The sequence below is a fragment of the Halichoerus grypus genome, chromosome 6 (assembly GCF_964656455.1).
Source record: "Halichoerus grypus chromosome 6, mHalGry1.hap1.1, whole genome shotgun sequence".
NCBI lineage: Eukaryota > Metazoa > Chordata > Mammalia > Carnivora > Phocidae > Halichoerus > Halichoerus grypus.
In genome coordinates, this window is record NC_135717.1 from 17076937 (window position 1) to 17102631 (window position 25695).

The 25695-nt window shown below is 46.8% G+C and overlaps 2 protein-coding genes and 1 long non-coding RNA gene across 9 annotated transcripts in view; 1 reads left to right on the top strand and 2 right to left on the bottom strand.

Moving 5' to 3' along the window:
- The first annotated feature begins 130 nt into the window (after window positions 1-130).
- On the top strand, window positions 131-3893 carry ASPHD1 (aspartate beta-hydroxylase domain containing 1). Of its 3 annotated transcripts, none has more exons than XM_036099749.2 (4): window positions 131-304; window positions 1146-1514; window positions 2772-2885; window positions 3421-3893. In XM_036099749.2, the coding sequence occupies exons 2-4, from the start codon at window positions 1409-1411 to the stop codon at window positions 3528-3530; spliced, it is 330 nt and encodes a 109-aa protein (XP_035955642.1). In that variant the 5' UTR covers window positions 131-304; window positions 1146-1408; the 3' UTR covers window positions 3531-3893. The 3 variants fall into 3 exon arrangements, with proteins under 3 accessions (XP_035955642.1, XP_035955643.1, XP_035955640.1); XM_036099750.2 differs by having other exon boundaries at window positions 155-304; window positions 1338-1514; XM_036099747.2 differs by lacking the exon at window positions 131-304 and having other exon boundaries at window positions 377-1514.
- On the bottom strand, window positions 3813-16736 carry KCTD13 (potassium channel tetramerization domain containing 13). Of its 2 annotated transcripts, XM_036099752.2 has the most exons (6): window positions 16298-16733; window positions 14823-14992; window positions 7387-7476; window positions 7244-7296; window positions 6376-6571; window positions 3813-4627 (listed from the first exon to the last, which is right to left on the bottom strand). In XM_036099752.2, exons 1-6 carry the CDS (start codon window positions 16542-16544, stop codon window positions 4391-4393), a joined length of 993 nt encoding a protein of 330 aa, XP_035955645.1. In that variant the 5' UTR covers window positions 16545-16733; the 3' UTR covers window positions 3813-4390. The 2 variants fall into 2 exon arrangements, with proteins under 2 accessions (XP_035955645.1, XP_035955646.1); XM_036099753.2 differs by lacking the exon at window positions 7387-7476 and having other exon boundaries at window positions 16298-16736.
- Window positions 16737-24893: 8157 nt separating this feature from the next.
- The window catches only part of LOC118540542 (uncharacterized), a 31528-nt gene continuing 30726 nt past the window's right edge, over window positions 24894-25695 (bottom strand). For 3 of the 4 annotated variants that reach the window (XR_013448771.1, XR_004919696.2, XR_013448770.1), the window contains one exon: window positions 24900-25110. This is a non-coding gene — a long non-coding RNA (uncharacterized LOC118540542). Of the gene's footprint in view, window positions 25111-25695 lie in introns of all 4 variants that reach the window. The other variant, XR_013448772.1, reaches the window with a different exon arrangement.

Here is a 25695-nt window from a genome sequence, read left to right on the forward strand (position 1 = left end):
GGAGGCGAATCCGGAGACGACCCCCCCCACCCCGGCTGAGATGCGACTGCCACTGGGTGGGGGCGGGGATAGCTAAGCTGAGATGACTGTGGGGAGGGGTGACGTCAGGGTGAGTGGGAGCCAAGGAAGGAACGAGTAGGAGAAAGGGAGGGGGAGAGAGAGAGAGAGAGAGAGAGAGAGAAAGAAAGAAAGAAAGACCCGCGGGTCGGGTCGAGTGAGAAGCGAGGGCACAAGGGGACGAGGGGTTGGAAGGAGAGAGAGAAGCCGCTGCGGAGGACAACTGGTTGCGGGCTCCCGGGTCCAGGTGGGGTAGGAACTGCTGTCGGGGGAAGCTAGAAGGAAGGGAGGGAGAGCTAAGAGAGGCGGGGAGGAGAGGGAGGAGAGAAGAAAGGAGAGGGAAGGACAGAGAGGGTGGGGAAAGGAGAGGCTGAGGGAGAGAAACTGCCGGAAGGAGAAAGGAGAGGGGGTGAGGGGAAAGGAAGAGGAGAGAGTTGAAGGAGAAAGAAGAGGTAGAAAGGGAGAGAGATAGAAGGAAAGAAAGAGAAAGGAGGGTTGGGAGGTACTTGAAGGAGGTGAGAAAGAGGGAGATAGAAGGTGAAGAGAAGACCTCAGGAGAGAGAACCAAGAGGGGGAAATGTGGAGGGGAAACAGCCCAGGGGGTAACCCGGGAGCAGCCACAGAGGGAACCGGTGGAGAACTGGGAGGACAGGGGAACTGGGGTCTCGAAGATGCCCCAGGCCTCCTGGTCAGGGCCTCCCTGCCCATCATGCCTGCGTGGCCATCGCCCTTGGCCTCCTCAGCCCTCACCCTGCTCCTTGGAGCCCTCACTTCCCTTTTCCTCTGGTACTGTTACCGCCTGGGCTCCCAAGACATGCAGGCTCTCGGGGCTGGGAGTCAGGCTGGGAGTGTCAGTGGGGGGCCTAGGGGATGCTCTGAGACTGGTAGGCCAAGCCCAGGGAGCTCTGGGGAGCCTAGGGAAGGACCCAGGGCAGAAGGCCTAGTGAGCCGTCGCCTGCGGGCCTACGCCAGGCGCTACTCCTGGGCGGGCATGGGTAGGGTGAGGCGGGCAGCTCAAGGTGGCCCAGGCCCTGGGGACGGGCCGGGGGTCCTGGGCATTCAGCGCCCAGGCCTGCTTTTTTTGCCAGACCTGCCCTCAGCCCCCTTCGTGCCACGGGATGCCCAGCGGCATGACGTGGAGCTCCTGGAGAGCAGCTTCCCTGCCATTTTGCGGGACTTCGGGGCTGTGAGCTGGGACTTCTCAGGGACTACTCCTCTGCCTCGGGGCTGGTCCCCACCCCTGGCCCCTGGGTGCTACCAGCTCCTGCTGTACCAAGCAGGCCGGTGCCAACCCAGCAACTGCCGCCGGTGTCCGGGGGCCTATCGGGCACTGAGGGGGCTGCGGAGCTTTATGAGTGCCAACACCTTCGGCAATGCTGGCTTTTCTGTCCTCCTGCCTGGGGCCCGGCTTGAGGGTCGCTGTGGGCCCACCAATGCCCGGGTCAGATGCCATCTGGGTAAGTAGATGCTGCCTACAGACAACCTCCTTGCCTCCATGATTCCTCCTCCAGGCTGTCTTCTCTGCCACCAGAGCTTTCTACACTGTGCTTCTGATCATGCCTGTCTTCTCGGAAGTCTTCCATGACTCCCTGCTGCCCACAGCATTTCCTAAGCTTCGATTACCTGCCAACCATCTTCATAAGCTTTGCCATGGTCATTTACCACCTGGACTATGTTTCTTGATACTGATTCCCCTTACATTTTGTTTCACTTATTTATTTAAAAGGAATCTTTATAGAACAATGATAATCAGTATTACTTGCACTAAATAGAAAGTACCCAGAAAAACAAATTTAAACTTAAAAAAAAAAAGCTTTAAAAATTCTAGTTAAATACTCTAGTCTGAGACTGAAGCCTACCCTCTCTTCCTTTAGAAGGGAGTGGTGTTAGGGGGGTGTTAAAGTTATGGTGGCACCAAACTGAGATTCCCTTCTTCATGTTTTAAAGACTGAGAGAAAATGGAAAAGGAAACAACTTTGTTATTTAATGCAGGGTTATTTAAAACCTTGTGTTGCCTAAAATCATTTCCTGTGCCACCAGTTTGATGTGTCCTTCACTTCAAAGCACACTGGGCTCAGGATCAAGTCCAGATTCTTTCTCACCTTATCTCCCACCTGTTCCCTTCCTCCCCTTCCCTCCCACCACACATCAGATCAGGAGAGCCTTCTGGTTGATCCTGGCAGATGCCACACTCGAGCCTCAGCCTAGAATGTCTTTCCTCCTTATCACCTATCACCTCCTGGAAAACTCCTACTCAATCTTCAGGACTCCCACTTTCAAGTGCCACACCTCCTCTGGGGGGGTCCTCCTATTCCCCATCATTTGAGTTGGCTGCTCAGGTTTCTCAAAGCACTTTACTGTGTTGTGGTCCTTGGGCCAAAATGGATCCATTAGTTTTATACTAATGAGGGCCGAGCACACAGTAACTAGGTTCTTGAACTAAATTGGCAGAAGCCCAAGAAGAGATGCCGCTTCCTCCAGGAAGCCTTCCCTTTTCTCTGGAACAGTAGACTGTGCTTTGCACTGCCTTTCCCCTATCTCCCAGCACTTCTCTCATCTGCTACTGTATTGTAATTACATCTGGGACACCTTCCAGAGAGCAAGGAGGGACAGTACATGGGGCGTTTGAAGACCTTCAAGCTGCTTTTTGACTGAATAGGGTGGGCCCCTTTGATGGAGGCGGGGGTGTTGGATGCCTGGATCTCTTTCCACAGGCCTGAAGATTCCTCCCGGCTGCGAGCTCGTGGTCGGGGGCGAGCCCCAGTGCTGGGCTGAGGGACACTGTCTACTGGTGGACGACTCCTTCCTGAACACAGTGGCTCATAATGGTAATGGGCTCCAGTTCTGTTAGGAGGAAAGAGAGACTGAGTGGAGGGGAATAGACTAGAGGCTGCGGAATCAGGCCCAACTGGCTCCCTGTCCTAGCACTACCACTTTCCAGCTGCATGACCTTGAACAAGTCATATAACTTCCCCCAACACCTGTGAAGTAGGGCGACCACCTTCTTTAGCAGGTGACTGCAGGGATTAAAGGAGGTCATGGAGGTGCACAGCAAAGTGGTTAACAAGCCCCTGGGCCTGGACCACCCGGGTTCCTGTCCTACCTCTGGCACTTACTAGCTGTCTGACGTTGGGCAAGTTATTTAACCTCTTTGTGCCTCAGTTACTTCGTATAAAAATAGGAATAATCATGGTACTGACCTGCAGTTTGTTTTGATGAGTAAGAGTTAACACATAAAAGGGGTTTGAACAGAGCCTGGCACTTAATTGCCAAGTGCTGGCTGTTATGAGTATGTGGTGAGTACTCTGGCAGATAAGTAGTTAATGTCAGCCACCCTCTTGTCTCCATCCCCATTTGCCCTAGGCTCTCCCGAAGACGGGCCTCGGGTGGTCTTCATCGTGGACCTTTGGCACCCCAACGTGGCCGGGGCCGAGCGCCAGGCCCTTGACTTTGTCTTCGCACCAGACCCTTGAAGGAAGGGGCTCCCTTCAGACACCTGGGCTGGAGAGGTGCTGCACTACCCAGGGATGGCTTGAGTGGTAGCCAGGACCTACTCTCCGCTGCAGGGGGTGGGGTGGGGCTGAGGGTGGGAACTGGCCAGCCTACACTGAAATACAGATTTTAAGTCCTCTCCTAACTCCTTCATCCAGCTACCAGCCCAGTAAAAGGCTTGGGGCGGGGGCTCCTGTCCTCTCCCATCCAACTAGCCAAGTACCTCCTTAACACAAGCCATCTCCTTGACCCTCTCCCCCGGAGCCAGCACCAGACCCTCAGCTCAACTTTATTCCAATAATTTAATAGAAAATTAAAATAAATAATATGTAATAGATTGAGAAGATGGCTGAGCTGGTGCAAGCCCAGGCCAGCCTAGTACAAAGTCAAAGGGGTGGGGGGGACTGGTGGGGGAAGGAGGAGGGAGGGAAACTACCCTGCACAATGGTGGGGAGGCGGCTCAGAACATGGTGGGTGTCCGTAAGGGCTGGCTTGACACTTTGGCATGTACGATGTGCTAAAAAAAGAGAGAGAGAAAGAGAAAAGGGGAATTCTAAATCATTCTAAACCAGCTGGTGAGGAAGATAGCAAGACAAGGATGGGATGAGGGAACAGGCCTTCTGAAGGGTTCTGACTGATGGAAGGGGCTGGAACATACCATGTTGTTAGCAGTGAGGTGGGAATGAATGGAAAAGGGCCACAGTGAACTGTACCATGCAACGAAGGGACAGGAGGAGGACCCACGACTTGGCCAGCAAAGCCGGGGCAAAGGTCTGGGAAGGGGAGGGAAAGAGAGAGGAACTGCGTTCCAGTGGCAGGAGGAACACAGAAAGGTCAAAGGTCAGTCCTTGAAGACAATCTGCTGGCCATGAGGACGCTCGTCGTGGGTGATGTGGCGCCGGACATGGATCCTGCGGACACGGTGCTCTCGGTTCTCCTCATCCTCCCCTCGGCCTGCCCCACCACCTCCGGCTGCACCCCCTGTGGCCTCCAGGAGGGCTGGGTCTGGGCCCCGGGGAGTCTCGTAGATCAGGATGTTCAAGGTCTCCTCAAAGATCCGGGCCTCTGGGAATTCCACCTGCAAAAGGCCAGCAAGCCCCAGCTCCTACCCTCTGATGCAGTTACACAGACAGCCCCCCGGCCCAGCTGCTCCTGCACGGGCGCACCCCCTAGCCTTTGCAGTCACAGGTTCTTTGGCCTGGACTATCCATCCCCTTGGCAAATTCTTTACTCAGCAAAGTCATACTTATCCCTCAAGGTCCAGCTCTGAAGTCAGGCAGAGTTACTTGTTTTCTCTCCTTTGCTGCCAAGTCTCTTGGTATGTTCTTGCATTTGACAAATACTGAGTGACGGCCCCGTCCCGGGTGTCGTTCTAGGCACTGGGAATATAGCAGTGAACTAAACGAAGTTCCTGTCTGCAGGAAGTTTACGTTCAAGGGCGGAGGACCCAGACATACGTGTAATCAAATACAAACTCTCAGATGGTGATAAATGTTACAGGAAAAAATACAGCAGAAAAAAGGGGTGGAGGGTCATGGCCACAAACGTTACAACTTTAGAGAGGGCGTTCAGAGAAGGCCTCATTGAAAGGGTGACATTCAACCAGCAGTCAGAGGAGGGAGGGAAGGAGCCAGGTGGGTAAGTAGAGAAAGGGCAGTCTGGGGAACAGGCAACAGCAAGGCTAAGAGCCTCGGGGCAGGGGTGCACTTAGTACAGTATTTGAAGATCAGCAGGAGGGAGGCACAGTGGAGAGAGAGTAGAAAGGGGTGAATCGAGGAAGTGTTGGAGAGGGACAGAGGAGGTGTCGTGTTGTGTGGCCTGGAGGGACAGAGCTAATATAACTCTTAACAAGCTGCATTCTCATTACTGGTTTATCTTCCTGTCTTCCCAATTACAGTGGGAACTTCTTGGAAGCTGGGTCATTCATTCCTGCATGCATTCGATAAATGCTTCCTAGCTTCCACTGCATGGTAAGCGCCTGTCTAGTGCTAGAGATAGGAAGAAAAGCTAGAGCCCTACCCTCAAGGAGCTAACCCCTTGCTGCTGCTGTGACACCCTCCTGACCGCTGCAGACTAGGAAGAAAGTACGACCAACTTTGGGGTTGGGAGAGGTTGAAAGCTCATGAGCGAAGGTGTCCCAAAGAAAGCTGTGCTTGGCTTGTGTCTTAAAGATTGGGCACAAGTTCATTAGGCAGATGGGGATGAGGAAAAAGTCCAAGAAGAGGGACTAGCATGTGCAAAGGTGGGGAGGTATGAAATAGCACTGGGTCTGAGGCACTTCCTTCATATCAAGGTCAGAAGGGAGCAGATGACACGACAGAGGGCTGCCTGGATTCCAAGCCTGGTGCCGTGCTTGGTGCAGAGGAGGTGCTCAAGAAGTATCTGCTGATGACTGCCAGGTTAATGACTCAGGACTTACAAACTCAGCGTGTTCTAAGAGACCTGTGTGTTCTAACGCCCTGAGGTTATAAGAACCTATCTTGGGTCATGGACCCTTCTGAGATTCTAACAACTATGGTCCTTCTATACGGAAAAATGCGTACACACTCCCAAACCTGCACACCACTTCAGGACGGCCTTGAGACCCAAATGGGCTAGGTAAAGAATCCCACTCTAATCCAACACTCTCGTTTCATACCAGAGGAACAGAGACCCGCAGGGGGAAGGTGACTTGCCCAAGGTTACATGAGACCCCAGAACTTGGAAGCGCAGCTCTTGACTCCCAGGACTTCCCGCTGCCCGGTCTGCTGCGCCGCCTCTGGCGGGGGTCCTGGTTGCTGCCCACCACCACAGCCCTCCCTGACCAGGCCCTGAGCCCCTTCTGACCTTGGTCTGCTTCTTCTCCGTGGCATAGACAATGGAGGTGCAGCACACCTCGGCGATTTTGCGGCCCTGCCCGTAGAAGGACCAGCAGCAGATCTCGTCCCCCAGGACATCCTTGAGGAAAAGCAGCCGCCCGTGGAAGCGCAGGGCCAGTTTGTCAAACAGCTCAATGTTCTTAAGGAGGTTGTCATCTGAAGTGCTGAGGACCAGGGGGCCAGGAGGCCTTAGCACACTGGCTTCCTTCCCTCTGTTCCCGCAGCACAGGGGCCCCCTACCTTGCACTCAGGCCCCAGTGCCCAGCAGGGAGCTTCCTCCACATGCCCCTCCCTGCCCCCACGCCCGAGTCTGGAGTCCGGTTCAGCTGGCCTCAGAGAAGCAGCATTTGCCGAGCAAACACCCGCACAGCAGAGGGGCCCAGTGGCTTCACCTAACATCCTCGCTGCACCACTTCTTGCAACCAAGTGACACCAGGCGAGTTCCTTCACCTCTTGGTGACTCGGTTCCCTGTCACATGGAGATAGTACTACCCCACACAACCATGACGATTATGGGCGTTAGTATGTGTAAAGCACGGGAAGCAGCGTCTGCTGCGGAAAAGCCCTTAGTAAATAAATGCTAGCCACGCTCATCTAATCCTCGCCACTGGAGCCCAGTTTGCGGGTGAGCACGCTGAACCTCCGGGGTGACGATGACCTGCCCACAGTACCCAGAGTACCCAGAGCTGGAATCTGCTTCCTGGCAGGCATTCTGTCCCTCTGGGTGGCCACAGCCACCACCCCCCCCTGGGGGCCCCCATCAGGGCTGTGCCTGAGCCCAGCCCCCCACCCCCACCCCAGGGCGCCCCCCCCCCCCCCCCGGCCCTGGCGGTCACCTGGTGTAGGAGTACTTGTTGTTACTGCGGTTGTGCAGGAGCTTCACCACGGGCTGTGGGGGGAGGGGGGAGAGCACGGAGACGGGTGCGGGTCAGGCAGGGAGAGGCCCCCAGCCTCCACCCTACAGGGCTAGGGGCCTCACCTTGGAGGTGCTGGCCAGGAGCTGCTGCTCCTCCCGGGGAGATGTCACCGTGGGGATGAGGCACAGCGGGGACAGGTTCTCCCTTTTTTGCTGGAGAAGAAGCGGAAGGTGGTTAACAGCACAAAGGTCACTCACTCCCCCACTTAAAAGCCGTCCAAACCTGCCTGTTGCCTTCGGGGGGGGGGGGGAATCCAGACTCCTTAGTGGTCCACTGAGCTCTGCAGGTTCCAACCTCTCTGATCTCATCTCTACCACTCTCCCCGGCTTGCTGGGCTTCAGCCCTACCCACAGCCTGTTCCTTGTGCCCACCCAACCCTTTGCTGCTCCCCCTGCCTGGAATGGTCTTCGATGCTGTGTGCCTGGCCCCTTCATGCCATTCAGGTAACTCGAAACAGTACCCCTCAGAGGGTGCTGGTCCATCTCCTAAAGCTCCCTGACTAAAACAGCGTCCTCTACCTTCTTCTTTACACGTTAGTAGCTCATTCTTCAAAGCACTGAGGTCCTCACATTTTCTCATTTTGTTGTATGTTTGCTTACGATCTGTCTCTTCTCACCTAGGGAGTGCCTAGTATACAGTGGATGCTCAGTGTCTATTGAAAAAATGAACCTGGTTGGGTGGCATGAGGTCTGAGGCAGAACCAGATACATGGGCTTCTTTCCTCTTTTCTGTCTTCCAGAATCTTTATGCCAAAACCCCTTTCACCTCTCTCAACCAGATCTTTTTCTCAACCGTAAATTCCAAAAGTTTTTTTTTTTTTTGAGAAACTTGTAAGACCTTTTCTAATATTAGGGACGCCTGGGTGGCTCAGTCGGTTAAGCGTCTGCCTTCAGCTCAGGTCATGATCCCAGGGTCCTGGGATCAAGTCCTGCATCAGCTCCCTGCTCAGCAGGGAGCCTGCTTCTCCTGCCTGCCGATCCCCCTGCTTGTGTGTGCTGTCTCTGACAAAATCTTAAAAAAAAAGACCTTTTTCTAACATTAATATGGAAGAATAGAAGTCTATTATTACTTAGGTCAATTTTAAAAAAGAGCCAAGAGGAAGGACTGATGCTATCATATATTAAGAGATCCTATAAAGCCATACTAATGAAAACAGTGTGGTTTTGGGGAACAAACACAAAACCAATGGAACACAAAAGAGAGTTTGGAAATGGGCTGATGTATATATGAGAACTGATATTTATAAAGGGGACACCATATATCAGTGGAGCAAGTATGGAGTGTGTATTGGTTATTGCTGTGTAATAAACTATCCCCAAGCTTAGCAGCGTCGTTCTGTCATAGGGGTCTGTCTTGAGGTTGTAGCCAAGTCAGCCAGTGCTGCAGGAATCTGAAGGCATGCCTGGGTCTTGAGGATCTGTGTCTGAGAATACTTATTCACATGGCTGGCAAGTTCGTGCCGGCTCTCTGCAGGAAACATCTGATCCTTGTCATCTGGACCTCTCCATAGGGTTGCTTGAGTGTCCTCGCAACATGGCAGCTGGCTTCTCCAGAGCAAATAATCCAAGAGAGCAAGGTGTAGGCTTCAATGTCTTTTATGACCTGGTTTTGTCAGCCCTGTTCCGTGTGAAAGGGAACTACACGGAAGAATGAATACTAGGGAATAAGAATCACGGGGGACTGCCTTGGAGGCTGGCTCCACAGGCCAACTTCTGGCCCCTTTGATTCAAATCCTTCCCATTGAAAAGCACACTCACCCCCTCCCAAGATCCCCAAAGTCTCATCCCATTACAGCATCAGCCTGAAGTACAGAATCCCATCACCTAAGTCAGTCCAGGTGGGGATGTAGTTGGGTGTAGTTCCTTGGGTGTAGTTCCTTAACTATAGCTCCTTAAGTACATTTCTTCTTGATCTGAAGACCTGTGAACTAAAGAGACAAATTCTCTCTCCCATATACCTAATATGCAGTGGTGGAACAGGCATTAGGATAATCAGTGGGGGACTCTTGTTCAAAAGGTTTGGGGGGAGGTAGGTGGCATACAAAAGTCACTGCTTTGTAGAAATTCTGCAATCCAGTTGGACAAATGTTGGGAGCTCTCTGATGCCTACTCTTGCCAGAAACGATTCTTTACGGCTCTTGGCTCTGCCCTGAATCGTCCTTCCTTTTCCATGAAGACAGTCCATGCTTGCGGCTCCGTGGTTTCCTGCTTGTAGAGCTCTGGGGGCCCAAAGGCCTCTTCTCTTGTACCGTCTTGATCACTTTTTGTCCAAGCTGGCAGTGTTTCTGCCAACGTAATTCTTTTAAAAACTTAATGGGCGGATACTCGTTGAGTCTTGGGGTTCAGTTCATTGGATAGATGTCATACCCACAAATCTTTGTGAGATACGCTCTCTACTTTGGGCGTGTGCTGAGACGGCGGAGGGGCAGCACCGTTGTTTGATCAACAGTGCTCCGAGGCATCTTCTGGGATGTTTCTGAAGTCTTAACAAAGGCTTTTACAATCACATCCTTAGACCATGTTTTACTGAGAATGCCCTGTATTTGATCTTTGCTAGAAAGTCATTTGTGAATTGTAACATCATGTGTTATCTGGAAAGGTTGGGACTTTTCAAACCCAGTAATTCCTGCCTCCTTGTTTAATTGTGTTCCCTCTTGCTTACCCTCTCCTCTTCTATTTTACTGCTGGCAACAAGAAACCCGGTGGCCCCTTCAACATTCTTTCTGGAAACTTCTTTAGCTACATCACCCAGTTTATTAGGTACGTTTTCTACTTTCTACATTACTGCAGGAGACAGTGTTGCCAAAATCCCGCCTCTACATGATGAGGGTTCCCTCTGCACCAGTTTCCAGTAACATTTTCCCCATTGCAGCCTCCTCTGAGGTCACTGAGCTTCCATGAACAGACCCTTTAAAGCTCTTCAGGCTTTTATTAACATTCACCTCAAAGTCCTGCCAACTGGTGCCCACTTCCCAGTTCTAAAGCCACTAGTACATTTGAGGCTTTTGTTACCACAGAACCCACCCAGATACCAAATCTGTTATCCATTGCTGGGTAACAAATTACTACAAATTTAGCAGCTTAAAACAATAAACATTTATTATCGCACACAGTTTCCGTGAGTTGGGAACTTGAGATTGGCTAGTTGGGGGTGGTCTGGACCAGGGTCTCTCAGGAAGTTGGGAGTCCAGATGTTGGCCTGGGCGGTAGTTATTTGAAGACTTGATTGGGCCTAGAGAATCCGCCTGATAGAGTTCACCCATATGCCCGGCTGTGTGTGCTGGCTATTGACAGGGGGCTTCCGTTCCTCACTAGTAAACTCTCCCTTGGGCTGACTGGGTGTCTTCATGTGGCAGCTGGTTTCCCCCAGAGTGAGTGATCCAAGACAGAGGCAAAAATTGCAATGTCTTTTATGACCTAGCTTTAGAAGTCACACACTATCACTTCTGCAATATCCTATTGGCTACATAGGTCAGCTCTGTTCAGTGTGGGAGGGGACTACACAAGAGCCTGGATAAGGAGGAAGCAAGAATTGCTGGTGGCTATCTTGGACACAGGCTACCACAGACTGTTTAGTAGATGGCATTGGAAAAACTAGCTCACTCTCTGGAGGACAAAAAATTGTTAAATCCCTTCATAATTCACATTTGTAACAGTGAATTCCATTTAGATTAACAGACCCACATATGAAAGATAAAACTATAAAGCTAACAAAAGATGTAGATAGAATGAAAAAACAAGACCCTGCAAGGATATACCATCAAGCAAAAAAAAAAAGAGGAACTTGACATTAAAATCAAGATTTTCTCCAGTTGACAACGGAAACCGTGACTTTACAAATAATTCCACGTAATAACTCTGAAGGAATGACAGAACTATAATTACTCTACAACCCTAATGAAATTATTGATTCAGGTAAGGATTCTCAATTGGTGTGTGGTTGGTAAGTAACTGCCACTCACACAGTGCCTAAACAACATCACACAGATTACTTTATGGTTGGCAACAAGGAGGTGTAACTATAATAGAGGGATCCAACCATCATCACCTGAATCTAGGTGCTAACTCTGAGTATTACTAATGATGGGTCATATTAGCAATATTATGGATCTCTCAACACAATATAAAATATAGAAAATTACCTAAAATATATTCTAATCAAAATGTTATAGTATCAAGCCTTTAAATCTACTGTTGGGGCACCTGACTGGCTCAGTTGGAAGAGCACACGACTCTTGATCTCAGGGTCGTGAGTTCGAGCCCCATGCTGGGTGCAGCGATTAGTATACTAAAAAAAATAAATTAATTAACAAAAATAAATCTACTGTCTAGTTTACAGAAAACTCAGAACAGGGTATAGTACCAAACCAAATGATACCACAAGGAAACAACCAGGCAAATTTGGACAACTGGTGGTCTCTTTTAACAAGTCAGCATGAGCAAAAAAGGGATGGTTTGGGGTTGGAAGAGACTTAGAGAACATAATAACCAGATGTAACGCAAGGATCTAGACTGGGTCCTGGTTTAGATGAACCAGGCATAAAAGATGTTTCTGGAACAAATGGAGAAATTTGTGTATACTCTGGATGTTAGATAAGAAGAAATTTTATTGACACGGAAAGATAGCAATTATTAACAAACAAACAAAGCAAATTACAAAACAGCACATATAGCATGATCATATATATTTTGGCAAATACACACACACACACACACACACACACACACCTGGAAGGGTATCCGGAGCTTTTATTTTTTTGATCATGTGTTTTCTATATTTCTACATACATACATATACTGCTTTAAAAGTAACAAATGGTTATTTATAATAAAAAAATCAAGGATTTCTATTCAACAAAAGATGCCACAGACAGGTGACATTTTAAGAGAAAATACTGGCGACAACTAAAACTGACTAGAAATTATCTGAAACAGACTTTCTCAACTAGGATTCCTCACCTGAATCTCAAAATCCAGCAAATAAATAATTTGAGTACCTATTTTCTCAACTCTTCCAAGGATGATAGGAAAATAGTACCATTCTAGAGGCATATGAGGAAAGTAGATTTATTATGTACAATACATGTCTTCGGGCTTAATTCTCCCTAGGAACTAAACTAAAATATGCAAGGATCTTCTGCAAAGCAACAAGAAAAAGATAGGAAACTCAGTAGAAAATTTGGTAAAGAATATGAATAGGCAATTCACAGAAGAGGAAACCACAAAAGCAAGTAAGCATATGAAAAGATGCTCAATCTCATTAGTAATTAGAGGCATGCAAATTAAAATGAGATCACTCTATACCAATCAGATTAGCAAAATCAGAACACTGGCTGATGCCAGGTGTTGCTGAGAATATGCAGAAACGGGATCCGTTATGTACTGCTGATCAGGAGTATAAAGTGCGATAGTCATTCGGGAGAGTAATCTGATGATACTTGCTGAAATCCATTTGTATGTGTTCTATGACCCTGCAATTCCACTTCCACCTACAAACACGAGAAACCCTGGCCCAGGATCCACAAGGGCACATATATAAGGATGCTCATGGTGGCAGGTGGCACCGTTTGCAGGGGAAGGAAGGTGGAGGCAATCTAGGTCTCCAACCTCAGGGGAATATATAAATAAAATACGGTGAATACACGCCATAGATTCTTGTGCAGCAGTTAGAAGCAAAGAACTAAATGTACAAACAGCAGCATGAATAGATCTTGAAAGAAGTGTTGAATTAAGAAACAGAACACACAATCCATAGCTCAAAGCCATTTATGGAAATTTAAAACGAATACATATACAAAACGAGGCTTTTAGCTTTTCAAAGGTACAAACATAATCTAAGTATATGTATCAAAACATCAGAACTGGAGGGGTACCTATGGGTAAAAGGGAAGTGGGCAAGGGGCTCGGAATAAAGGGGAAAAATAAAAAGAGAAAAGACTTGTAGAGACCCATGATGATTAAGTACCCCACACTGAGGAGTAGGATGAACTCAATTCTCTATACCTGAATCTTAAAAACAAAAACCAAAACCCCCACGTGAACAAGCAAACTCTGAGTGGGGTGAGGATGGGAACGGTGTCAGGGAAACCTGGAAAGGAGGCAACTGGAGCAGAGGAAAAAGCACTGCACTGGGGAGTCAGATAACCTGGGGCTGAATCTGAGCTCTGTGGCTTACTGGCTGGCTCTTTGACCTTGGATGCATCCCCAACCTCCCGCCTATGTATCGAACAGGGGTACAAGATGTACACACAAGCAGATAGCAGAATCACTCCCAACACACAGTGGGTATGAGGTAACACGGGATAAATGTACAACTACAGAGCAGGAACCCACTTTCAAGATCATCTAGTTCAATGGTTTTCCAACTGCAAGTGGTGACCCATTCATGGGTCCTGAAATAAGTTTAATGAGTCCCAAAGAGCATTCAAAAGAAAGAAAACAATATATCAGCGTGTATTTATAAAACTCTGACTTAAGTTATATATATGTGAGTATAAAATACATTTTTTTTCTATGGGATGCAGTTTGAAAAACACGCATACTGCCCAAAGGAACTCTATACTTTTGAATTTCAAGAACCAGTAAGTATTCACCAAGCCAACAGAAAGTTGTTCATAGTTCCCACTTTTTAATATATAAAGGGCTCAAAAAAGAAACTCTCATAATCTCCTATTAATATTGTATCACAAAAGAAAGGACATTTTTAACATTGTAAAAATAGAACAGAATAAAAGGCTTTATGTAAAACTCATTACACTGTACCTATTTTTCTTGTTTCCCTATCTTTTGGAATGGAGGACAGAACGCCAGAGGTAGGAAATGACTCAATCAAGGTCACTCAGTCAGCTGTGGTAGAGGTGACACTTAACCCACAGGTCCTGGCTATGCTTTCTAAGCTCTTCTCCTCAGAACCCTAAGAGATCCACAGAAGAGAAGCCCAGCAGCTGGGGCTGTGGAACCCCCAACCTGTTTTATTAGGAGCAGCTCTGCTTCTAAGATTTCATTGCTAAAAAAAAAAGTTAAAAACAAAAAAAACAAAACCTGGCTGGGGGTGGAATGCTGCCTCCCAGGATAGGACCAAAACACAGAGGTCATTATAATTTAAATTTAGATTTTTTTTTTTCCTAGTGGCACAGGGAGTTGTTTAAGATTTCTGAGCAAGGGGGAGAATAGATTGCGATTGTGTTTAAGGATCATCACTTGGGTGGCAGTGTGATTGCCAGATTAGGCAGGGAGGAACCGCAAGGAGAGAGCAATCATTTAACTACTGCAACAGTCCTGGCATGAGGTGGTAAGGGAGGTCCTTCTTGAGGCAGCAGGGATACACAGGAAAGCACCCCCAAATTTTCTGCGGTCATGGCTAGTCACAGCCAGGCCACAGGCAGCCTCTCCAGACAGTACCCCATATGCCTCCCCTCTATTTTTTAACATCCCAGTATCTAACTGCTTGGGCAGCTCTCCAGAGACATGGGCATCGGGTGGGACCCAGGGCCCCTCACCTGCAATGCTAGCTGGCAGTCCTCAATCAGGCCCTGTACCAGGTAGTAGCGTGCTTCACCTAGGAGCTCCCCCAGCTCTCTGGTACTCTCAGGCAGCGGCACGGACCCATCCCGCAGGTAGTTGAGGATTGTACCAAAGTGGCGGCCGCTCCGGTCAATCAGCACCCAACCTGGTGGAATGGAGAGAGGCAGGAGGAAGGATGGCTTTGCAGGGGGCCCTGGAGCTACTAAATTTTTATGAAAAACAGATTCCAAAGCTACAAGTCTGAATACTGATCTGTCTCAAACCTCTGCCATATCCAAGAAAATCCCTTTAAAACATCTCCAGTGAGTTCCCCACAGACCCCTTTTTAACATTCGTAGACACAGAGAATTAATTCCCTTCCAAGTCTGTTCTACACTGAAAAAGTTCCCACTGTGAGAAAATGATTACAGATTACCTTATCAACAAACTCTAACCTTTAGTGTTAATCCTGACCGTCCTATTTAATTAAAATATCCACCCCACCCTCCAGTTCACTACCATTTTAACCTTTGTATTATTCATAGAACTTACTACTATCTGCAATTACACGTGTTTTCTGTATGTGCATTTGCTTATTATTTTCCTCCTGCCCCCACAAAAAAGACCATAAGACTAACCTTGTCTGACTCATTTTCCACTAACTGGCACTTTACAAATACTTGATTAATAAATAAATAAATTCTTCAACTTCAGATATTTGAAGACTGAACTCCACCTCCCAAACTTTAATTTTCCTGCTCTTAAAATCCTTGTTGTACCCCCTCTGAATACCTTCCCCCACCTTCACAAAAACTTTATACAGTTCCACCTGGGCATGTGGGTCCCAACCCTGAAGGCAACACTCCACGAAGGTAAGGTTCACCTGCCAAAGAACTGTCCACCCTCCTCTCTGGTGTCCATGGCAAACCCCAAAACAGCCTTTTCCTACAGTCTGCATTTAGAGATGGATCCCTAGAATGTACAGGGACCTGTGTTAGAGGAACACAGAGACAGACAACTCCTCCAGGCTGGTTGTTAGCAGTGCTGAGGTAGAGAGGCAAACATGAGGCTGGGCAGTTGGAAGGAACATGTAGGTTGCCCAGAAGGGTGCTGCTGACAGCAGGGCTGGTTCCCAAGTCGTCCGAGCTGAGGAATAAAGGGTGGGAGAACTGGAGGGGACTGGTAATAAAAATTCTGAAGTGACATGTTGAATTACTTACCACAGCACCTGTTGGAGGGGGGCGTGTGATGTCCCATAAATGTTGGTTATTGCTGGGGGTAAAGGACTGAGAGAGGAGGGGGATCATGAATGGGAAAGGGGCGCCGAGACGGGACGTGGGGCTGGAGAGAGGTGAAATGAGTGACTGGACGGTAGAGAGACGAGAGAGAGGGTATGGGGAGACTGGGCGACGGAAGGCTGACGGGGATCTGCAGGATGCGGGACCACACAGGTAAGGGCGGCGCGGCGTACCTCCCGCGTCGGTGAGCACCTCCGCGCGGCCGCTGAACATGGCCTTGAGCATGGTGTCCTGCCCCGTGAGGGTGCGAAGCGTGGTGTAGTGCAGCGAGCCGCCCACGTTCAGCTTCACGTACTTGCTGTTCGGGGTCAGTGTCTTGAGACCGTAAGCGGCGGAGCCAGGCTCCGGACCCGAGGGCTTAGGGGCTTCTAGGGACGGGGGGGCCTCGGCCGCCCCCGGGCCCGAGGCCTCAGCCGACATGCCAGAGAGTGGCGGCGGACGGCGATCCTAGGCTCTCTCCGCGCCCTCCGGCGGCTCCCAAAGACCCCGAGACCCGAGCCCTCGAGCCGGAGCGCCCGGCCCGCACGCCCACAAGCCGCCGCTACTCAGCCGCACTGGCCCTCAGCCCCATCGCGCCGACGCCGCCCGGAAGCCGGGGCCGAGCAGCTGCGCAGGCGCGCCAAGGTCCCGCCCCCGACCTCGCGCGCCGGCGGTGCGGAGCATGCGCGGTGGCCTTGGGCCAGTTGAGAGGTAGCGCGCCACCTGCGGCGGGGTGGGGGCGGGCGCGAGGTGCCCTCCTCCCGCGAGTCGTGGAGCTTGGTTGGAAGACGCGCTCCGCCGCAGGGCTGCTGTGGAAAGCGAGGTCTCCGCCGGGTGGTTGGTCTCTGCCCTCAGCGCTCCGCGGGCGTGAAGGGCAAGGTTTCCCGCCTCCCATCCCCGCGCTTTTGACAGACTGAGGAGAGCTTCGAACAAAGCAGCAAGGGAGACTTGTACAAGAGGCTAAAGTGAGGAGGCCTCCTAGAGGAGGTGACAGTAGTGCTAGGGCATGCAGGGTGTGAGTAGGTAAGGTCGTCAGGGAGTCTGTGGAGGAGGTGATGCAGAGCTGAAGCTGAGAAGACCGGGCCACATGGAGGTGTGAAGGAGGAGAGCTCCGGGCAGGGGGAAGGGCACATACACAGACCCCAGGCAGGAACACGCCTGGTGGTTTTGAGGAGCAGAATGAATGTCAGGGGTGGCTGCAGCCTGCCAAGAAAAGGTCTGAGAATCCCAGTTAAGATCGCGAGACACCCAGTCCCGAAAAGAAGAAGGAATAAGATAGGGACACGTTATTGACAAGAAAGTGTGCTGAGAAGTGTTTTATCTGACTGGATCTACATTCCGTTGAGAGGCTGATACTTGAGAGATTTAACAAAGGATCTTAATGTCTAGCATGGGGGTGTACTGGAAGGAAAATTTAAACAGAGTTGTAATTTCCACCCTGTCAACAGTTCACTGGGTGATCCTCGGCAAGTCACCTTTCTCTGGGCTTGGTTCCTATTTTGCTTAGCGAGGGGTGCAGATTTCAATGCCAGGGGACAGTTAGGAGTGTAAATGAGTGGGGTGGGGCATTATAAAGTATTGGGGAGCAATGGGGCCTGTGGTGACCCAGAGAGCTCATGTTTTACCAAAAGGGGTTGCCAATTCTGATTTTTCAAGTGTAACTGGTAAAAAAACCCAAAAAACAAAAAAAGCACCCCATGGCTGCTGGGAGCTAGTTTACACTCTCCCTCTGGAAGCCTTGGTAATGCTAGGAGCCAGCCCGGCACTATCAGCTAGGCTGTGGTGTTATCCTGTTGAGCATCAACAAGTTCACAGAACACCAACATCAGACAAAGACACTCTCTGATGGATTGAGAGAAAGACCATTTCATAATCATGTCTGAACACAAAAACAAGAACATTGTCCAAACCACAAAAATGACCAAACATAACCCCTACCCCCACAGTTTGAGTGACTGCTGCTTCTTTAACAAGAACAGCTTTAATCCCTGATCCATTCCTCCTGCCTTCTAGATAAAAATTAAGATAACCAAAAAGAATTATCCCCACTTCCTGACAACATCCAACCTAGAGCAAATCTCCCTTCTCTCAAGCCCTCCTCGAAAATCATCTAATACAAGCCCAAATCCTATGATAAGTCCTTCCTAACACATTCTTGCTGAGATGTCCATGATGCGTTCCCCATGGTGTGCCATTTCCCTTGTTCAACTACAGGTGTGCTCCTACTGGTCTTTAGCTGCAGGACATGTCAAAAATGGAGAATCCACAGAGATTCAGCTGAAGCCCTCACTACTTTGGACTGGGACCCTCAACTCTAATAATAATGTGCACATCTGAGACCCTTTGTGTCTCTAACTGTTTGAGGTGCCATCCTGCCCATGGCTGGGAGGTAAGTTCTCACTAAATGTGAGCTCTGATGTTTTGTTAAGACCCTTCAGTGTTGGGATTATTTTGTTTTCCCTACAATAAAGTCCCCTTTGGTTTTATGGTTATCCAATTAGATTTTTATTTTTCCTTGGTAAAATTGTTTTCTGGCTTTTTATACCTTTTCCTATGATCTGTCCTCTTGTCTAGTGTTTTGAATGCCATTTGTCTGTAAGAGGAAACATTTCTAGGGAAAGGACAGGTATGCAGGGCATCACAAATCTGTTATTGCTCAAACTCTAGTGATTGTCCCTCTAAGAAGCTGGAGATGTCAACCACTCAGGGGTCATATAAATAGCTGGCATGCTTGAGTGTCATTTGTTACCAAGATAAACCAGAAAAATCACTCCATCAATAAATGTCCAATAAGTCTGTACTACAACCAGCCTTAGAGGCTATGAATTCATCCTCAGACCAGTGTCTTTTGGATAAACTTTTCCTCAGATTGCCATTTTATTTATTTATTTATGAATTCATTTATTTATTTGAGAGAGAGATAGCAAGAGAGAGCACATGCAGGGTGGGGGGAGAGGGAGAAGTTAGAAGCAGACTCCCTGCTGAGGCTTGATTCCAGGACGCTGGGATCATGACCTGAGCCAAAGGCAGATGCTTAACCAGCTGAGCCACCCAGGCGCCCCTCAGATTGCCATTTTAAATTGCTATAAGGACTCCTTCCTCAATTTTGTTTGTGTCCCTGGGAACTGCTTTGTTTCATTTCTTCTGCCCAGAATCAGGACATTTTCTCTGGCCCCTGTCAATGATAATTGGCCTTTGGCCAAGTTCTGCAGATACAAGTTGCACAGCCAAATTTCTCCTTCCTTCTCACAATAACACTAACTTGTACCCTTACCTCTCTGACACAATCTCACTAGGGACAAGTTAGAATTGCAGTGGCCCCTAACAAGAACCTCGAACAAAAAAAAAAAAAGGAAGGAAGAAACCCTTATGAGGAGATTATTTGTCTTGTTTGTTAAAAGGCACCCCGTGTGGAGCCTACTTTAGGAAAAACAAAAGGTGGGGGGAATGCCAGGGTGGCTCAGTCAGTTAAGTATCTGCCTTCAGCTCTGGTCATGATCCCAGGGTCCTGGGATCAAGTCTCACATCAGGCTCTTTGCTCATCGGGGAGCCTGCTCCTCCCTCTGCCCCTCCCCCTCTTCCTGCACACTCTCTCTCTCTTTCTGTCTCTGACAAATAAATAAATAAATCAAATCTTTAAAAAAAAGAAAAAGAAAGGGGGAGAGATGATTTTGTTTAACATAGGTGATTATTTCATTTCTGTACTTTGGAGATTAATAAATGCTGACTTTTTAATTGTATAGCTCTATTAAATTGCCAAGTTCCTAACTTATTTTTTAAATAGGCTGGAACATCACTCTTCTTTGTGTGTGTATGTATATATCAAATGTGTTTTTTGGGGCACCTGGGTGGCTCAGTCGGTTAAGCGTCTGACTCTAGATTTCAGCCCAGGTCATGATCTCAGTGTGGTGAGATCAAGCCCCACATCAGGTTCAGCCCTGGGTGTAGAGCCTGCTTAAAATTCTCTCTCTGTTTCGGGACTCCTGGGTGGCTCAGTCAGTTAAATGTCTGCCTTTGGCTCAGGTCATGATCCCAGGGTCCTGGGATCGAGCCCAACGTTGGGATCCCTGCTCAGCAGGGAGTCTGCTTCTCTCTTTCCCTCTGCCTGCTGCTCTGCCTACTTGTGATCTCTCTCTCTGTCAGATAAATAAATAAAATCTTTTAAAAAAATTAAAATAAATAAATAAATAAATAAAAATTAAAAAAGAGTCTCTCTCTGCCTCTCCCTCTGCCCCTCCCCCACTCATGTTCTCTCTCCCTCAAAAAAAAAAAAAAAAAAAAAGCAAACACAATGTGTTTTTCTATGTTTAAACTGTTTTCCTTCTCCTTGCAGGAGAAACATGGATTAGCCTTTTATTTTTTTTTAAGATTTTATTTATTTATTTGACAGAGAGAGACACAGCGAGAGATGGAACATAAGCAGGGGGAGTAGAAGAGGGAGAAGAAGGTTTCCTGCAGAGCAGGGAGCCCGATGAGGGGCTCTATCCCAGGACCCTGGGATCATGACCTGGGCAGACGCTTAACGACTGAGCCACCCAGGTGCCCTTGGATTAGCCTTTTAGAGTGATAATTTTGTAATTATCTGAAGTAGCTCCCTCTCACTTTTTTTTTGCTGTTCATTTTCTTCTCTTGGAAGACTTTAAAGATAAACTAATCAAAAATTATTCTTTTGAATGTGTGCACTCTAGGAACATCTAGTATAGTTAAACAGTCAAACATGTCTAAATGAATTGTTAAACTATGTATGTTTCCTTTGTGGGCACTGGAAAGTATATTTGTGTAATGGGCTTTGTTATTATAGTACAAGATAAGAAAAGGCCTTAGTTCTAAGATAAACGAAGAGTTTTTGGCATAATCCAATGTCTTTAAATTTTAATTTGCCATGTAAAAATAATACCAACACAATATTTTGGTTGGTATTAGATCAGCATTAGTTTTCTCATGATTTAAGCCTTCTTATTTTTTATGTTGATTTTTTTTTTTTTAAAGTAGGCTCCATACTCAGCGTGGAGCCCAAGGCAGGACTTGAACTCATGACCCTGAGATCAAGTCCTGAGCTGAGATCAAGAGTCAGACACTTAGGGGTACCTGGGTGGTACAGTCAGTTGGGCTTTCTTGGTTTCAGCTGGGTTGTGATCTGAGGGCTGTGGGATTGAGCCCCAGGTGGGACTCTGCTCTTTGCTTGGGATTTTCTCTCCCTCTCCCTCTTCCCTTCCTGCTTATGCTCCCTCTCTCTGTCAAGAATAAATAAATCTTAAAAAAAATAAAGAGTTGGAGCTTAACGTGCCACCCAGGTGCCTGTTTTGTATTGACTTTATTTTATTTTATTTTATTTTTATTTTTATTTTTTAAAGATTTTATTTATTTATTTGAGAGAGAGAAAGCATGAGAGGGGGGAGGGTCAGAGAGAGAAGCAGACTCCCTGCCGAGCAGGGAGCCCGATGCGGGACTCGATCCTGGGACTCCAGGATCATGACCTGAGCTGAAGGCAGTCGCTTAACCAACTGAGCCACCCAGGCGCCCTTGTATTGACTTTAAAAATTAAGTAAATTATCAAGGTTTTCATATATTATTTACCTTAAATTTTTTCTTTTTTAAATAGTCACCATGTTGTACATTATATGCCCAGAACTTATTTATCTTATAATTGGAGGTTTGTACCTCCTGACCCCCTTCACCCATTTCCCCCACCCCAAGGCCCTGCCTCTTTCAACCACCAATCTGTTCTGTTTCTATGACTCTTTTTTTTTTAAGATTCCACATATAAGTGAAATCATATGGTATGTCTTTTTCTCTAACTTATTTCACTTAGCATAACCCCCTCAAGGTCCACCCATGTTGTCACAAATGGCAGGATTTCTTTCCTTTTTATGGCTAATGTTCCATTGTATATACCTGCCAAATCCTCTTCATTCATTTATCCAATGGACACTTGGGTTGTTTCCATATCTTGGCTACTGTAAATAATGCTTCAATAAACACAGGGGTGCATATATCTTTTCGAATTAGTAGTTTCATTTTCTTTGAGTAAATACTCAGTAGTGGAATTACTGATCATATGATATTTCTTTTTTTTTTAAAGATTTTATTTATTTATTTGAGAGAGAGAATGAGATAGAGAGAGCACAAAAGGGGGGAGGGTTGGAGGGAGAAGCAGACTCCCTGCTGAGCAGGGAGCCCGATGCGGGACTCGATCCCGGGACTCCAGGATCATGACCTGAGCCAAAGGCAGTCGCTTAACCAACTGAGCCACCCAGGCGCCCTGATCATATGATATTTCTATTTTTGATTTTTTGAGGGCCCTCCATACTGTTTTCCACAGCGGCTGCTCCAGTTTGCGTTTGCAGTGACTGGGCACCAGGGTTCCCTTTTCTCCACATCCTTGCCAACACTTGTTTTTTTATTGTCTTTTTGATACTAGCCATTCTGACTGGTGTGGTGTGATTATCTCCTTGTGGTTTTGATTTGCATTTCCCTGATGATTAGTGATGTTGAGCATCTTTTCATGTATCTGTTGGCCAGCTGTATGTCTTCTTTGGAAAAATGTCTATTCAGATCCTTTGCCCATTTTAAAATCAGATTGTGTTTTTTTGGTGTTGTATAAGTTCTTTATATATTTCAGATAATGACCCCCTTATTGGATATATCATTTACAAATATCTTCTCGCATTTAGTAGGTTGCCTTTTTGTTTTGTTGACTCTACTGTGCTAAAGCTTTTTACTTTAGTGTAGTCCCAATAGGTTATTGTAGCTTCTGTTTTCCTTGCTTGAAGAGACATGTCTAGAAAAATGTTGCTAAGGCTGATGTCCAAGAGATTACTCCCGATGTGTTTTTTAAAGAAATTTTGTGGTTTCAGGTCTCACATTTAGGTGTTTAATCCATTTTGAGTTTATTTTTGTGTATGATGTAAGAAAGTGGTTCAGTTTTGCATGTAGTTGTCCAGTTCCCCCAGCACCATTAATTGAAGACCCTGTCTTTTCCCTATTGTATATTCTTGCCTCCTTTGTTGTAGATTAATTGACCATATAAGTGTGAGTTTATTTCTAAGGTCTTTTTTGTTCCACTGATTTATGTGTCTATTTCTGTGCCAGTATCATACTCTTTTGATTACTATAGCTTTGTAGTATAGCTTGAAATCTGGAATTGTGATACCTTCCACTTCGTTCCTCTTCCTCAAGATTGCTTTGGCTACTCGGGGTCTTTTGTGATGCCATAAAAATTTTAGGATTCTTAACTCTTTGGTACTTTTTAAATATACTCTTGGTCATTTTTGAAAAGAGTCCTTATTTTTTAAAAAAACTTAAGTTCCTAATAACCATTGTTGCTCATTGCTGTGTCTTTTTACATTGCCTACAAATATTTTTCTTTAGATATTTGTTTCTTTTTTTTTTTAAGATTTTATTTATTTGACAGAGAGAGACACAGCAAGAGAAGGAACACAAACAGGTGGAGTGGGAGAGGGAAAAGCAGGCTTCCCGCAGAGCAGGGAGCCTGATGCAGGGCTCGATCCCAGGACCCCAGGATTATGACCTGAGCCGAAGGCAGACGCTTAACGACTGAGCCACCCAGGTGCCCCTAGATATTTGTTTCTTATGTATTGTTTCCTCTACAACTATTCTTGATTTTGCCTTTCCTAAATTCAGGCCTCAAATTTAGACTAATAACATTTTTAGGCTATTTTTTATGCCTAAACTATCTTTGGATTTTCTAAAATGGCCATTAGGTAACACAGAGATCTTCTTTACTTTATAAAATGAGGAACAATGGGAATAATTAGGTTTATCTGGAATTCTCCAAACTTTAATGAATTCAAAACTATTATGAGAGCTCTTTTGTCTTCTACACTCATAATTTTTAAAAATGTAATTACTAAATCGAAGAGAGGCTTTCTTCCTAAGTTATTTATACATGAGTAAAGTATAAGTTAATATAAATATCTGTCAATGATTGTATACTTTTCAGTTTAAAAAAAAGCATAATCAATTTTAAGCACAAAGACTGGTATGAACTATCTATGAAAAGATCTGTTTCTAGGATTTTAGATTCACAAGCATCTTTCCTTTTTATTCATGAAAAGTCTGAACAAGCATTAGGGGCACTGGTCAGTTACATGGGGATCATCAGATGCCTACTGCTTATGTCAGTTTTTCATTAGATCCAATAGCCAAGGCATAGCTACCTTGTCTAAGAGCTATAGAAACAATAGCAGAATGTGTGAAACTTTCCCTTGATTTAGTTCTAAGGTTTCTGCTAACTATATGGTTCTCCATATTAAAGACTCTTCTTCTGACAGAAAACACTCAACAGTTCTCAGCTGGTGGCCTATCTGCCTATGAAATACTATTATTTTCCTTTTACACATTACTGTCCATTACTACAACTCTGTAAGCCCAGCCACCCTCCTTTTCTTACATGAAGAAGGAGAAGCCCATGGTTGTTTTTCTCTGTTAGGGAACTAGCAAATCCTGGAAGGACCTTTTAGAGATTCCCATGTACATCCCTGCTTTAATGGTGTTTGTTGATTAATCTTATTTAAAAAAGAAAAATACCAATACCTAACATCATGGTACTTAATGATGAAAGACTGAAAGTTTTTCCTCTAACATCGGGAAAATGATGAGAATGCCTGCTATTGCCACTTCTATTTAACATAGTACTGGAAGTCCTAGCCAGAGCAGTTAGGCAAGAGAAAAATTAAGAGTCGTCCAAATTGGGGGGAAAAAAAAAAGCCATCCAAATGGGAAAGGAAAAAGTAAAATTATCTTTTTTTTTTAAAGATTTATTTATTTATTTTAAAGAGAGAGTATGAGAAGGGGGAAGGGCAGAGGGAGAGGGAGAGAATCTCAAGCAGACTGCTCACTGAGTGTGGATCCAGACACGTGGCTCAATTTCACCACCTTGAGATCATGACCTGAGCCAAAATCAAGAGTCAGACACTTAACCAACTGCACCACCCAGGAGCTCCATCTTTGTTCAAAGATGACACGATCTTATATGTAGAAAGCCCTAAAGATTCCACAAAAAAAAACCATTAGAGCTAATAAAGGAATTTAACAAAGGTATAGGAATCAAAATCGACACATGAAAATCAGTTGTTTCCATATGCTAACAACGAGCAATATGAAAATGAAATTAAGAAAACAATTCCAGGGCGCCTGGGTGGCTCAGTTGGTTAAGCAACTGCCTTTGGCTCAGGTCATGATCCCAGGGTCCTGGGATCAAGTCCCATATCAGGCTCCCCCTGCTCTGCGGGGTGCCTGCTTCTCCCTCTGCCTCTGCCTGCCACTCCCCCTGCTTGTGCTCTCTCTCTCTCTGTCAAATAAATAAATAAAATCTTTAAAAAAAAATTCCAGGGGCACCTGGCTGGCTCAGTCGTTAAGCGTCTGCCTTCAGCTCAGGTCATGATCCCAGAGTCCTGGGATCGAGCCCCGCATCGGGCTCTCCGCTCAGCGGGAAGCCCGCTTCTCCCTCTCCCACTCCCCCCTGCTTATGTTCCCTCTCTCGCTGTGTCTCTCTCTGTCAAATAAATAAATAAAATCTTTAAAAAAATAAAAATAAAAAAATAAAAAAATTCCATTCACAAAGCATCAA